The sequence below is a fragment of the Tachysurus vachellii genome, chromosome 10, assembly GCF_030014155.1.
Source record: "Tachysurus vachellii isolate PV-2020 chromosome 10, HZAU_Pvac_v1, whole genome shotgun sequence".
In the NCBI taxonomy this organism is placed as follows: Eukaryota; Metazoa; Chordata; class Actinopteri; order Siluriformes; family Bagridae; genus Tachysurus; species Tachysurus vachellii.
The window spans coordinates 21835234-21849915 of NC_083469.1; the positions used below are offsets into that span (position 1 = coordinate 21835234).

Genomic DNA, 14682 nt, shown 5'->3' on the forward strand with positions numbered 1-14682 from the left:
GTGACTTATATTTAAAAGTTTTTATTTTTGGCATTATGTTAAAAAAAAAAAAAAAAAACATTGAGCACTGAGCAAATTCATTATATTGGTATATTTATCGTTTATCCTATATTTTATTTTGTATGTATTTGGATTTTTTTTTTGTATATAAAAATATATTATGAATATAAAAAAATCTTATTGTTGATAAGCACTTTAAAATTGCGTTCTGCTTTAATATGGTCATATATTAAGCGGACTCATATAAAACAAATATGAAACAAGTATCAACCACATAATGTATGCTGTCTGGTGGATTCTAGGGGAAACAACTCGTATTGCTCTGTCATCAATGGATGATGCCACAGCCATCTAAAAGCACACAATTACACCACAATGACACAAACTGCATCAACAAAGATTTCCATTGACGCTGATAATAGTTTGACCTTAATTTGTCAACTGTGAAATTTTCCTGTTATTAGAAATACAGCAGATTTTACCACCCTGTTTTAACTTTCTTCTCCCAGGTGTCCATCACAGGCGAGTGGCAGTCATGGCAAGGTAAGGTGCCTCAGATTGAGGTGGAAACTCACAAGGTGGCTGCACCTGATGTGGTGGTGCCTACTCTGGACACCGTGCGGCATGAAGCCCTGCTCTACACCTGGCTGGCTGAGCACAAGCCTCTGGTGCTGTGTGGCCCTCCTGGATCAGGAAAAACCATGACGCTCTTTAGTGCTCTACGCGCCCTTCCTGACATGGAGGTGGGTGGTACATTAGTGTGTTGATGGCATATAAAGAGGAATGGATTTCATAGGATCACAGTATGGCTATAAGAATTAGTTGGCAAAATCAACAACAGTGGCATGGATTGTCCTAGTTTATTTAAACAGGTATAGCACTCTATGTAGAATAAAAATAATCTAAAAATGTTACAAAATAATGGCATAGACTACGTAAAGTTGAAAGAAAGTCACATGCAAAATAGGACCGAAGTAAATGCTCTCTGCAAATTGGATATGGCTATTAATAGTATAGTAAATTGACAGTAGCCTCATTTTTAACGAATCTAGGATAGAGCTCTGAACTCTGAAACCTAATGTTTTTAAGAGTGATTATATTAATACAAATGTGTGTCTCTGGTCTGGAGTTCAAGTCTGTGTTGTTATGGAGTCATTTTTATTTATGTAACTTCACTTCCACAGGTTGTGGGTTTGAACTTCTCCAGTGCCACCACCCCAGAGCTGTTATTAAAGACTTTTGATCACTACTGCGAATACCGTCGCACACCCAACGGCGTTGTGCTAGCCCCTGTTCAACTGGGCAAGTGGCTGGTGCTATTCTGTGATGAAATCAATCTGCCTGATATGGACAAGTATGGCACACAGAGAGTCATCTCTTTCATTCGACAGGTATGCAGATGCAGGTGTAGTTTTGTTAACCAGTCCATCAATATTTTGGGCTGCACCTAAGTTTTTATTATTTCCACATATGCGTTACAGATGGTAGAACATGGTGGATTCTATCGCACCTCTGACCAGACTTGGGTAAAACTGGAGAGAATCCAGTTTGTGGGAGCCTGTAACCCCCCAACAGACCCTGGACGAAAACCTCTTTCTCACAGGTTTCTCTCTCATAGATTTAGATAAATTAAAAATGAATCTTATTTTAACGAGATGCTACATGGCCATAATGGTCAGGTAATATGTTTCAAACCTTACTCACACAATACTGTATTTCAGGTTCCTGCGTCACGTTCCAGTCGTGTATGTGGACTATCCAGGCCCTGCCTCCCTCACTCAGATTTACGGCACCTTCAACAGGGCTATGCTCCGCCTCATTCCCTCACTGCGTACCTATGCTGAGCCTCTCACTGCTGCCATGGTGGAGTTCTACACAATGTCTCAGGTTGGGCTGGTGTCATGCAGCTGACATAAAGACAGGCTTAGAGTTTTGCTTCCATTTGGTCCTAAGTTTAACCAAACCATTTTCTTTACAACCACAGGAGCGCTTTACACAGGACACCCAACCACACTATATCTACTCCCCCAGAGAGATGACCCGCTGGGTAAGGGGCATCTTTGAGGCACTGCGGCCCCTTGAGACACTACCTGTGGAGGGGTTGATCCGTGTCTGGGCCCATGAAGCATTGCGCCTCTTCCAGGATAGGTGGGAAAAATGATGGACCTTGTTTCTAGGGCCTTAATAATATGATGCATTGTTTTGTTCATTTAGTTTTATTTAGACTCTTGTTGTGATATGTCACCTTATCAAACAATAAGTTCAACACTACATAATAAAATAGGCTATTTGTTATTAAATACTGCTTATACTGTATTATGTTTTGTGTAGAAAACATTTAATATCAATCAGGCTTACACTTGTTCCATTAATAATACAAACATACAACTATGAAATGAACCCCATGTTTTCTGATGGATGTTGTACACTGCTAATAGTCTGAATGGATCAGTAGTGAAGATATTGCATTTCTTATTGGAAGGTTGTGAGTTCAAATCCCAGCACAGCAAGCTGCCACTGCTAGACCCTTGAGCATTGCTTTTAACCCTCAATTGCTCAGTTGTATAAATGTAAAAAAAAATCCTGAGTGTTCCTACAAAATCAAAGCACAACACACTTGCACAGTCTCATGCTAATGCCTAAAGCATGATGGTTTATTCTGATAATTGACCGTTATTATTTCATGTTACAGGCTGGTAGAGGATGAGGAGAGACGCTGGACTGATGAGAACATCGACAGTGTGGCTCTGAAGCATTTCCCCAACATAAATAGGGAGAAGGCCCTAAACCGGCCAATACTTTACAGCAACTGGCTCTCAAAGGTAAATTCAAGGAATTTCAAACTACAGCCCCAAGAAGTAGAGCTATATACCTTCTTCACGTAAGGTTAAATGTGTGAATTGCTTGTAGGACTACATCCCAGTTGAGCAGGAGGAGCTGCGTGACTATGTTAAGGCCCGTCTAAAGGTCTTTTATGAAGAGGAGTTGGATGTTCCTTTGGTGCTCTTTAACGAGGTTCTAGACCATGTGTTGAGAATTGACAGGTGAGTAGTGTTTATTTGATGTATTTGAGGTGTTTGCACGCTGATAAAAAAAAATCCTGATTATTTTGACATTATTCTTACAGAATATTCCGTCAGCCACAGGGCCATCTTCTCCTGATTGGTGTCAGCGGTGCAGGAAAGACCACACTTTCACGTTTTGTGGCTTGGATGAATGGTCTGAGTGTCTATCAGATCAAGGTCAGCAATAAGCAAAGACCATAAATAATGTTATTGTTAGTCTTGTTTAGTCTCACAGATCTTTTTTTTTTTAACTTTAACAATGCTTTATGCAGGTCCACAGGAAGTACACAGGTGAAGACTTCGATGAGGACCTGCGGACTGTCCTTCGAAGGTCTGGATGCAAAAATGAAAAGATTGCGTTTATCATGGATGAATCAAATGTGCTGGACTCAGGCTTCCTGGAACGCATGAACACACTGCTGGCCAATGGAGAAGTGAGTCTATTTTCTTTTTTCATATGCCATTTTTTGCATAGTGTGTGTGTGTGTGTGTGTGTGTGTGTGTGTGTGTGTGTATGTATGTATGTATATATATATTTTATTTTATATATATATATATATATATATATATATATATATATATATATATATGTATATGTATATTTTATATTTTATTTTATTTAGCTAATTACTTCATCACAATAAAAACTGATTTTGTGCAGGTGCCTGGCCTGTTTGAGGGTGATGAATATGCTACACTGATGACCCAGTGTAAGGAAGGGGCCCAGAAGGAGGGTCTGATGTTGGACACTCATGAGGAGTTGTACAAGTGGTTCACTAGTCAAGTCATTAGGAACCTGCATGTGGTTTTCACTATGAACCCATCATCTGAGGGATTGAAGGACAGAGCTGCCACATCTCCTGCTCTGTTTAACAGGTTCTTTTTATTTATCCGTCATGGGTGTATAGTATTTATGAGACTTGTTACTGGAATATCAACATAGACAAAAGTAGCCTTAACTGCTGCAACATTTAGAAATCCTTTTTACATTATTACTGAAGTGATAATCCCTTCTTTCTATACACTTGCTTGTCCATTATATGATTGATTGATTTTTGTATAGGTGTGTGCTGAACTGGTTTGGCGACTGGTCCACTGAGGCGCTCTATCAGGTGGGCAAAGAGTTCACCAGTAAGATGGACCTGGAAAAGCCCAATTACAAAGTGCCAGACTACATGCCCACTGTGTATGATAAGCTGCCACAACCTCCCACACATCGTGAGGCAATTGTCAATGGCTGTGTGTTCGTTCACCAGACCCTACACCAGGTTTGAGCTGACCGATATTTCCTTTATGCATCATAGCATTTATGTTGTTTGGATGAGGGTTTTGTTCATCAGTGCCTTAGTTTACTTTTTGCTCCTCTGTGTCATAAGGCTAATAATCGCTTGGCAAAGCGTGGTGGACGCACCATGGCCATTACTCCACGTCACTACTTGGACTTCATCAACCATTATGCCAACCTGTTCAATGAGAAACGCAGTGAACTCGAAGAGCAGCAAATGCATCTTAATGTCGGTCTGCGCAAAATCAAAGAGACTGTAGATCAGGTAACCTAGAATGTACATCTATTAACACACACCTTTTTTATTTTATTTTTTATTTTTTTAACCATTGACATCATAATGTTGGGTTTGTTTGCCAGGTTGAGGAGCTGCGCAGGGATCTGAGGATTAAGAGCCAGGAACTAGAGGTAAAGAATGCAGCTGCAAACGACAAGCTAAAGAAGATGGTCAAAGACCAGCAGGAAGCTGAAAAGAAGAAGGCAAGACAATTTTGCTTACTCGACTGCAGTTTGGTAGACTTTTTTTTTTTTCTGTTGGTTTAGGTGCTGAAATACAAGTGGGTATTTTCATTGGCAGGTTATGAGTCAGGAGATCCAAGAAGCTGTCTACAAACAACAGGAAGTTATCAAGGACAAACAGTTGAGAGTAAAGCAAGACTTGGACCAAGTGGAACCGGCTGTCATTGAGGCTCAGAATGGTACGGCTGCATTTTACTGTCGTCTTAAAGTATGTGTCTGTTTTGTTAATGTAATTACTTATTCTTTTAGAGAAAAGATAAATTAAACAATGACAAATAAGTGACCATTACATTCCTATGCTTTGAAGTCATAATTTTCTGCCTTCTGCATATGCTAAGGAACGCTTGTCTTGTTTAAGCACAAATTTCCTGTTACCTTGTGGTCCTTTTCTTCTCCTTTTGTTCTGATTATTAATATTTTCTTTTGTCTACGCTAACACCTATGGCCTTCTTCTTTTCACGCTTTCTTTATTTCTGTGCACCCTGTTGCTCCAATATTCCCCTTCCTTGCCTGGTTGGTTTTTAGCTGTTAAGTCCATTAAGAAGCAGCATTTGGTGGAGGTGAGGTCCATGGCCAACCCGCCTGCAGCGGTCAAACTGGCTTTGGAGTCCATCTGCCTGCTGCTGGGCGAGAGCACCACTGATTGGAAGCAGATCCGCTCCATCATAATGCGCGAGAACTTCATCCCTACTATCGTTAACTTTTCTGCTGAAGAGATCAGGTGACCGTAGTGGGTAGCATGGAGCCACAGTTGGCCTGTGTATGAGAGAGAGGTGGTTGTCACATTTGCATTTGTACTCCGATCCGAGATGATCCAAATTGGGTTTATTTAGAGGTAAAATTCGGCCTTCGTATTTCTAAGCATATAATGTGACTGAAACAAATAGTCCACTTTCTCTTACACTACGGCTGTTTGGCCTATGCCGTACCCCCCACTCCCATCAGTCCTGCATGATTTTAAAACCTGCCCACCCTTTCTCCATCCCCCTCTCCCTTCTCCTTCTTCCCCCATTCCACCCTCCCTTACCTCCCCAGCTGTCAGCTCTATAAAGAAGCAGCATCTTGTTGAAGTCCGGGCCATGGCCAACCCACCTGCTGCTGTTAAACTGGCTCTAGAGTCTATCTGCCTCCTGCTGGGGGAGGAGACTAATGACTGGAAAAAGATCAGACAAGTTATTATCAGAGACAATTTCATCTCAAGCATAGTCAACTTTGTCTCTGAGGACATGAGGTATTGTTTCCATTCATATGTAACTTGGCTTGCTGTATTTGCTTAGAGTTATGTATTTGATTGGCCATTATTTTGCCATTATAACTCTTAACAACCAAGTAATTGTGCTAGCTTTATTCTTTTGCACAAAAAAGGAAATTTGTTGATCTTTTTGAATGACAGATGATTCCAGCAACCAATAAATCTTTTCCGCACCGGATAGAAAGTACGGTTAATTACAAACATCACATGGTGGTAACTTAGCTTATAAGTCCCTGTAAAATCCTCATCATTCTTTCCCCTCTTACATCCTGTAATATCCCACCCCCTTTGGTTTGCCAGTATTTCAGGCACGATTGAAACCTGACTTATTAATGACTTGTATGTTTTGGGACACAGTGATGCTATCCGTGAGAAGATGAAAAAGAACTACATGTCCAACCCCAGTTACAACTACGAGCAGGTCAACAGGGCCTCCCTGGCATGTGGACCTATGGTCAAATGGGCTATTGCACAGGTTAGTTTTATTGAACTGATATGTCTAGACATCTACAACTTTACTATGTCAAATGTATTTTTATGTACATTACAGGCCATTATTTGGAGAAACACAAAACCTTTTTTCGATGTCCTCTTTAATAGGAACACCTGTACACTTGTTGCTCATGTATGCAGTTAACCAGTCAGCCAATGTGGCAGAAATACATTTGCATACATCCATACAGATTACAGACCTTCAGTTAATGTTCAAATCAGAGTAGGGGAATAACTGTGTTCTGCGACTTGGTATTGTATTTGAATTTGCACACAACAGTCTCTAGAGATTACACCGACTTGGTCTGAGCAAACAGGACGTCTATAGTAACCCAAACAAGCACTCATTACAACTGTGGTGAGCAGAAAATCATCTCAGCATGCACAACACATCAAACTTTCAGGTGGATGGCCAAGTACAGCAGAACACTACATTCGTTCCACTCCAGCCAAGAATATCATTCTAATGCGTAGAGGTACAGCTATTCCTAGTAAGGTGGACAATGGGTTTAAGACCGAGCATACATACTGATAACATATTTCCTTAATTCAGGCAACTTCAAAATCACTGCTTAGTGTCTGTCTGTCTGTCTGTCTACATAAAGCGTGACAATAATAAAATGAACATACTAATACAGCAATGTATCTTTTTTTAATATCTGAAAATGTCTTGAATTAACTGCATGCTTTCTACCTGCATTAGTTGGCATCATATGAAACAATAGCACTTCGTCCAGCAGGTTCTGTTTATATAGTGAACAGGAAGTACAGTGGCACAAAGCAGCACCTTGCACAGGGATGAAACTCAACTTTTAAAAATTAAGGAAGTGACCTGACAGGCCGTGATTTTTTTTTCCCATTTATTTATTTTTTAATTGTATGCACAATATAATGTGCCCATGAATTACTGCTGCAAGGTCAGGAAATGTTCCCAAACTTTAAATGATGATGATAATTTAAAGTAATTAAAATTACATCATTTCATCCAAATTTGTTAATTAAAATAAAAGTAAATTAACAAATGACGAAGACCTGTCCTGTCCTGCAGGTCACTGAATGATTGTAAATGGATGCTTTGTGTCTGTGTGTAGTTGAATTATGCAGACATGCTGAAACGTGTGGAGCCTCTAAGGAATGAACTGCAGAAGCTTGAAGATGATGCCAAGGACAACAAGACCAAAGCAGAAGAAGTAGAGCAGATGATCCGGGACCTGGAGGCCAGCATTGCTCGCTATAAGGAGGAGTATGCTGTGCTCATCTCTGAGGCTCAGGCCATCAAAGCTGACCTGGCGGCAGTGGAGGCCAAGGTGAGGCTCTTCCATTAAAGCACATAATAAAATTTCCATTCAAGGCGTGTAAACTGCATTACCATTCTGTTCCTTTTACCAAACACTACCGTTACAGGTGAACCGTAGCACTGCACTATTGAAGAGCTTGTCTGCTGAGCGTGAGCGCTGGGAGAAGACTAGTGAGACTTTCAAGAACCAGATGTCTACCATTGCTGGTGACTGTCTGCTTTCAGCTGCCTTCATTGCCTATGCTGGTTACTTTGACCAGCAGATGAGACAAAACCTGTTCACCACTTGGTCTCACCACCTCCAACAAGCCAACATTCAGGTACCCAGTCCTCAGTTTGAGATGCAATTTATTTGCATCGGTAACCATTGATGTTTAAATGTATTTCTTAACAACAATGATTTTTCTGAGTTGGTTTGTACCCTTTAATGCTAAGTTATTTTAATGTTAAATTCCAGTTCCGCACAGACATAGCCAGAACAGAATATTTGTCAAATGCCGATGAGAGGCTGCGCTGGCAGGCCAACTCTCTGCCCGCTGATGATCTCTGCACTGAAAATGCCATCATGCTCAAGAGGTTCAACAGGCAAGTAGCAGGGAATTCAGCTCATGTGCTTTCTTTATAGAAGTATCTATGGAGTACTTTTTACCATGTCTGTTCTAGGTACCTTGTTTTACCATGTATTTTTTTTTTACCATGTCTTTTCTAGGTATCCATTGATCATTGATCCATCCGGCCAGGCCACAGAGTTCATAATGAATGAGTACAAGGACCGCAAGATCACACGCACTAGCTTCTTGGATGATGCCTTCAGGAAGAATTTGGAGAGTGCCTTGAGATTTGGTAACCCTCTACTTGTGCAGGTACGCATGTTTGTAGTTAAACCGCCTGCAACACCGATTACCATGTGTTGAACCAAGCAGACCGACACAGCCAATTTACTTTAATATATATTAATATATATATATATATATATATATATATATATATATATATATATATATATATATATATATATATATATATATATATATATATATGCTATATGTACAGTATACAGTACATCATGGGAGTTCATATTAACTTATCAACTTAATATATGTTGCCTTTATAAGCACAAGAAATATTTGTTTACGTTTCCAAAAAAAACATTTCAAGCAATTTAATGAAAATGCAATACCACAGCTTTAAGACATGCTTTAAATATACTTTTGTGTGGTGATTTCACGGGAGTGGGGGCTGATTAGGGCAATAGAATCTCTCTCTCTCTCTCTCTCTCTCTCTCTTCATATATAATTTATATAAAGACACAATACAAGATCCCTTCTAGTGACCAAATTGTTGAATGGTCTTTACTGATCCACTTTTCTCACTACCTTTCAGGATGTGGAGAGCTATGACCCCATCCTAAACCCTGTCCTCAACAGAGAGGTTCGCAGAACTGGTGGAAGAGTTCTCATCACCTTAGGAGACCAGGATATTGACTTATCTCCTTCCTTTGTCATCTTCCTTTCCACTCGAGACCCAACGGCAAGTGCATGTTTCCTCTCCTGTGCTTTAATTCTATCACATTTCAGTGCACAATACTGTAAGTCAACCTTTCTGTGCAGCTCATATAATAATGATCTCTAATCAATTTTATAACAGGTGGAATTCCCACCAGACCTTTGCTCACGTGTAACATTTGTAAACTTCACGGTGACCAGAAGCAGTCTGCAAAGTCAGTGCCTTAATGAGGTGCTGAAGGCTGAGCGTCCAGATGTGGATGAGAAGCGCTCTGACCTTCTCAAACTGCAAGGTAAGAAATTTATTGGTGAAACTCTGCCATCTAATAAATCTGTCCTTATGACGTATTCCAGTCACCATTCAAAATAATCTGATTAGGTACTTTATTAGAAATACTAAGCATTTTGTTATTTATAAGGGCATCCCGAGAATAGTTTAAGTAGTGAACTATGTGAAGAAATTGAGATCTGGACAAATTCTGATTGAATGTCTTGATTAATGGTCTTCTTTATACTACACTTAACTGCTACAAAGGAAAGAACCACTAAGCAGAAATCTCACTTCCACTAAAACGCTCTAGAACACTGATTTGATTGTGCTCAGATGATGGGAGCATGCTGTGTATCGCTCAGCCAGGAAAGTATTCAATCGACATAAAGGCATACGTTTCTCTGGAGGCTTTCAGATCAGCACCAAATCAGAGCTTATATGTTGAGTCTACTGAACTGTCTTCAGAGAAAAGACATCTCCAAATTATGTTCACATTTTACATTTCTGGCATTTAGCACACACACTTATCCAGAGCAAATTACAGAGTCTCTCCAATTAATACAAAACAAATTATGCACCATGTACAATACACAGATGGATCAAAATGTTAAGATTCCCATTAAGATTCCCAGTTTGTTTTTGCCACTGCTTTTATTTTGGCAATGGTTCATATTAATCCTTTTTTTTCTCTCATTTTTAATGACTCAAAATTGGTCATCCCTCAAAAATGAACACCTAGCTTTTGTGAATATTTAAGAATTTGAGTTATTTTTGTCAAGTACAAAGACATTGAGAAGTTCCATGGAATGAGAATGTATATTCTGTTGCCCTGTTCCAGCTTCAAAATTAAAACTGTTATCACTGTCTTCAAAAATGAGCAGTTGGGATCAATGTAGCACAAAGAAACTTCGAAAGGAAATCGATCCTTTTGCTGGTAGACAACATAGTTTAGATTTGGATAATCGCTGGACTCTCCTCTACTTCTACTGCTGAATAGGTTACTCCTGGCTCAAGTTTTTGTTACAAGTTCAAGGCACTCCAGACCAAGGCTTCTGGTTTGGAAAGATTGACACTTGCCGAGTGGATTATTTTTTTTAACAAGCTCACCATGAAGCAGTGGACCACAGCAGTTCTTCGTTTACATCAGACAGGGTCATCTCAAAGCCAGTGCAGACTGCTGTGTGACGTCCGTGTATACAAATGGAAAAGAAATGTTAATGATGGGGGGGTCAAGGAGCATCATTTCGATATTGAGAACTTGTGTAATTTTCAGACCGTGTACAAAATTTCAGCATTAAATCTGGTGATTTTCAGGTGAGTTCCAGCTGCGTTTGCGTCAGTTGGAGAAGTCGCTCTTGCAAGCACTTAATGAGGTCAAGGGTCGCATACTGGACGACGACACCATCATCACTACACTGGAGAACCTGAAGAAGGAGGCAGCAGAGGTGACCAGGAAAGTGGAAGAGACGGACATAGTCATGCAGGAAGTGGAAACCGTGTCACAGCAGTATCTGTCACTGTCCTCTGCTTGCAGTAGCATCTATTTCACCATGGAGGCTCTCAACCAGGTGTGACCTCAAATCTTTGCTTGGCAGTTTATGTAGTGCAGAAGCCAAATAAGAGAAGACACTGATGCCCCTTTTCCACCGAGGCAGTTTGAGTGCTGGTTCGGAGCCAGAGCCTAATTTAGAACCAGTTCTTTCTTTTTCGACAGCCAAAGCACCGGGTCTGAACCAGGAAAAGTGGTTCTTAAGTAGCACCAAAACATTGCTGGTCTAGACTTAAGAACCGCTTGTGTCAGGAGCTGTGGGCGGGGCTACTGTTAGCGCATTTGATAATATACCTTAAGTATACTAATGTTTAATACACTTTTACTTTACCGCGATATGATACATTATCAGCACACATGATAGTAGGTAGCTACATGCTAAGGCTAACTTTTTTCTGTGTTAATGATAAAATAACGTTATGTACTTTCTCGATTACAACCTCCGTTTATACAGATTACATGGAGCTGCACGTACACGTTGGATTCGCCGCGTTTGGGTGTTAATGTAGGTTCACAAAGCCATGAGCATTAACAGTAAAGCAACATCCGCCATGGTTGATGTGTTTGTGTTTGCCGCTGCTGCGCTAAAGTTGCTGGGACACGTGACACGTATACAGTGACGTCAGACTCGGCTCTGTGACGGCTCTCTAGCCGGTGGAAAGACAAACCGGTTCTTAGAAGGTTCGCCAGTGGAACCAACTTTGAACCAGCACCAGTGCTAGTTCTGAACAAGCACTCGGTTCTTTTTGGTGGAAAAGGGGCAATAGTGGTACTTTTGGATAGCTCCATAGTATAATGTTCATTGTTGATGTATGCTATTGATCATAAGGAGACATTGTTGGTCCTGTTTGTGGGTGATTAATCAACATATTCCATAACAAGACACAGTCAAGGTCACTTTTAGGTTAAAGTCATGCAATATTAAATAATATTTCTTTTCGCTTTTGCAGATGCACTTCCTTTATCAGTACTCCCTCCAATTCTTCCTGGACATCTACCATACTGTGCTGTATGAGAATGCAAACTTGAAGAGTGTGAGTGACCATATGCAGCGCCTGTCCCTCATCACCAAGGATTTGTTTCAAGTAAGACATTACGATACTTGCCTTACTAACTGGTAATATTGTCCTACAATTTGCATTTCATAGTCAACGCAGTACTAGAGTTAGTATTACATGTTTCTGGTTCTCAGGTTGCTTTTAACAGAGTGGCTCGAGGCATGCTCCACCAGGATCACATCACTTTTTCCATGCTTCTGGCTAGGATCAACCTTAAAGGCATAAGCAGGTAACCAGTGAACTGGAAATGTACATATTACTATCACTGCTATAAAGGTAACATACAATATCATGCCTGTAATAAATAGGTTGCCGATCGTACCCCTTATCTTGCACCTTTTTGGTCCCAACACACTTGAGATTTTAAACAATGTTTACATAGAAATTAAAATATTTATTAAACGTATATTAAAATATTTCCATTTTACAGTACATTGTGTAAAATCCAAACTTGTTCCACTTCACTGATCTGGTGTTGTCCTCAGTGTTGTCAGCCATGCTATTGTCAAACAAAACAAAGAAGTTAAGGAACTGCAAACTCTTGGCTATTTCTGTGTTGTTCATTTGTCTGTTAGGGACACTGTGAGCTAGATAATGTGCCAGACAGAACCAGGGTAGAGGGCATGTTTTTAACTTTAATTTAACTGTAAAAACTTGTTTGTTGCATTTCAGTGAACCGTCATATGACTCAGAGTTCCAGCACTTCCTGCGTGAGAAGGAGATTGTCCTGACCGGCACAACTGCACCGAAGGTGAAGGGCCTGACCACGGAGCAAAGCGAGGCCATGGTGCGCCTCAGCCGCCTGCCTGTCTTCAGAGACCTGGTGGATAAAGTGCAGGCTGATGAGGTGAGGCAAATTAAAGACATAATGAAAGGTGCTTTCAGGCTAATAAAGGTTTGGAACAGGACCGTTATTTTAGCTTTACACTACAGTATACTGGGGTTGAAATTATAATAAAGTGCAGATATTCATCTTATAATTTGAGGATATTTAAGTCAATCTTGAGTGAACGGAGTAGGAATTGTAGCTCTTTATGTATGGTTTATTAAGGGAGCGGATGTAATTGGACAGTTGCTCGGGTGTTATTTCCTCATTGCTGTTACTCTGTCGCATAGCTTTTTGGACTTTATATTCAAATTAATCACCTTTTACCAGAAGAGTTGAAAGAGAAGGGCATAAAGAAGGGAAGGAACTGTTCATGATTCAAAGCATACAAACTCCTCTTATAGTGTGGGCATTTATGTTTGCCGTTAGAACCATTTCCCTTGTGTGCCAAGCAGGATGATTTGAATGAACATAGTATGGTCATATTTTCTGCCTAGTTTCTGCCCAGAGTTTTATCAGACTATACAGTGTTGTCTATACAGGACAAAACAGAGCAAGTGCTTTCATTTCTACACCATTCATCTAATATGGATGTACAAACCATTAAGTTAAAGCTGTGTGTCTGCCCTGTGAACTCATTTATTATTTAATTTTAACTCCAATATCCTGTAGTAACAGCTAAAGTAACCTTGAGTTTTCAGTGTGAATTAGACTGTATAAGAGGGAAATGCATGGCAGACAGACAGAGTGGGTTTAAGTTTGTCATTTGTGTCTTTCAGCAATTCTTCATGTGGGTAGAGAGTCACTCCCCTGAGCTCTCTGTACCATACCTCTGGGCAGAAGAGAAGACAAACAGTAAGTTGTGGTAACATTTTGGTGAACTAGTTTAAGATAAACCTGGTTTTCTGTTGTTGTTGTTGTTGTTGTTGTTGTTTTAAACTTGTATTTGTGTCTTTTAGCTCCCATTGGCCAGGCTGTGCACCAACTGCTGCTAATCCAGGCATTCCGACCAGATCGTCTGCTAGCTATGTCCTCCATCTTTGTGGCTATGGTCTTGGGAGAAAGTTTCATGTCCATTATTGAACAGCCATTAGACTTGGGAAACATCGTGGACAGTGAGGTAGGGACTATGAGGCTTTGATGACTTTACCATGGTCATGCTAAAAGCTTCTTTTTATTTAATTCTGATGAAATATCTGAAAACTTTCCAAATTGTCAGTCATTGTATTGTGAACTACACAATGGAACTTTTCTAGGTGAAGCCAGGAACTCCAGTGCTTATGTGCTCTGTGCCTGGTTACGATGCCAGTGGCCTGGTCAGAGACTTAGCTGCTGAGCAAAACAAACATATTACCTCCATCTCCATTGGTAAGAAATCCTCTTCCTACCTGTAGTTTCAACAGTCTTACAAAGATGAACAATCTTTCTGCTTGATTTTTGTGCACAGGTTCTGCTGAAGGCTTCAACAAGGCTGACCGGGACATTAACACAGCAGTCAAGTCTGGAAGGTGGGCAGGACTGCCAGTAGTCAGATCTCTCTGCAATGAGTCTAAACACAGAGCT

The 14682-nt window shown here is 40.3% G+C and overlaps 1 protein-coding gene across 2 annotated transcripts in view; it reads left to right on the top strand.

Moving 5' to 3' along the window:
• Nucleotides 1-14682, top strand: part of dync1h1 (dynein, cytoplasmic 1, heavy chain 1) — a 39696-nt gene that overhangs the window by 18231 nt on the left and 6783 nt on the right. Inside the window, exons 38-67 of one of the 2 annotated variants that reach the window (XM_060880293.1) lie at nucleotides 510-743; nucleotides 1185-1391; nucleotides 1482-1603; nucleotides 1722-1887; nucleotides 1985-2148; nucleotides 2693-2822; nucleotides 2911-3044; nucleotides 3128-3242; nucleotides 3338-3499; nucleotides 3727-3941; nucleotides 4129-4333; nucleotides 4442-4615; nucleotides 4711-4830; nucleotides 4928-5048; nucleotides 5395-5590; nucleotides 6479-6596; nucleotides 7705-7920; nucleotides 8018-8230; nucleotides 8368-8495; nucleotides 8620-8773; nucleotides 9294-9440; nucleotides 9558-9708; nucleotides 11001-11254; nucleotides 12186-12320; nucleotides 12428-12522; nucleotides 12966-13140; nucleotides 13899-13974; nucleotides 14079-14239; nucleotides 14376-14487; nucleotides 14567-14627. In XM_060880293.1, coding sequence (XP_060736276.1) covers nucleotides 510-743; nucleotides 1185-1391; nucleotides 1482-1603; nucleotides 1722-1887; nucleotides 1985-2148; nucleotides 2693-2822; nucleotides 2911-3044; nucleotides 3128-3242; nucleotides 3338-3499; nucleotides 3727-3941; nucleotides 4129-4333; nucleotides 4442-4615; nucleotides 4711-4830; nucleotides 4928-5048; nucleotides 5395-5590; nucleotides 6479-6596; nucleotides 7705-7920; nucleotides 8018-8230; nucleotides 8368-8495; nucleotides 8620-8773; nucleotides 9294-9440; nucleotides 9558-9708; nucleotides 11001-11254; nucleotides 12186-12320; nucleotides 12428-12522; nucleotides 12966-13140; nucleotides 13899-13974; nucleotides 14079-14239; nucleotides 14376-14487; nucleotides 14567-14627 — 4661 coding nt within the window. Of the gene's footprint in view, nucleotides 1-509; nucleotides 744-1184; nucleotides 1392-1481; nucleotides 1604-1721; nucleotides 1888-1984; nucleotides 2149-2692; nucleotides 2823-2910; nucleotides 3045-3127; nucleotides 3243-3337; nucleotides 3500-3726; nucleotides 3942-4128; nucleotides 4334-4441; nucleotides 4616-4710; nucleotides 4831-4927; nucleotides 5049-5394; nucleotides 5591-5904; nucleotides 6101-6478; nucleotides 6597-7704; nucleotides 7921-8017; nucleotides 8231-8367; nucleotides 8496-8619; nucleotides 8774-9293; nucleotides 9441-9557; nucleotides 9709-11000; nucleotides 11255-12185; nucleotides 12321-12427; nucleotides 12523-12965; nucleotides 13141-13898; nucleotides 13975-14078; nucleotides 14240-14375; nucleotides 14488-14566; nucleotides 14628-14682 lie in introns of both variants that reach the window. The other variant, XM_060880292.1, reaches the window with a different exon arrangement.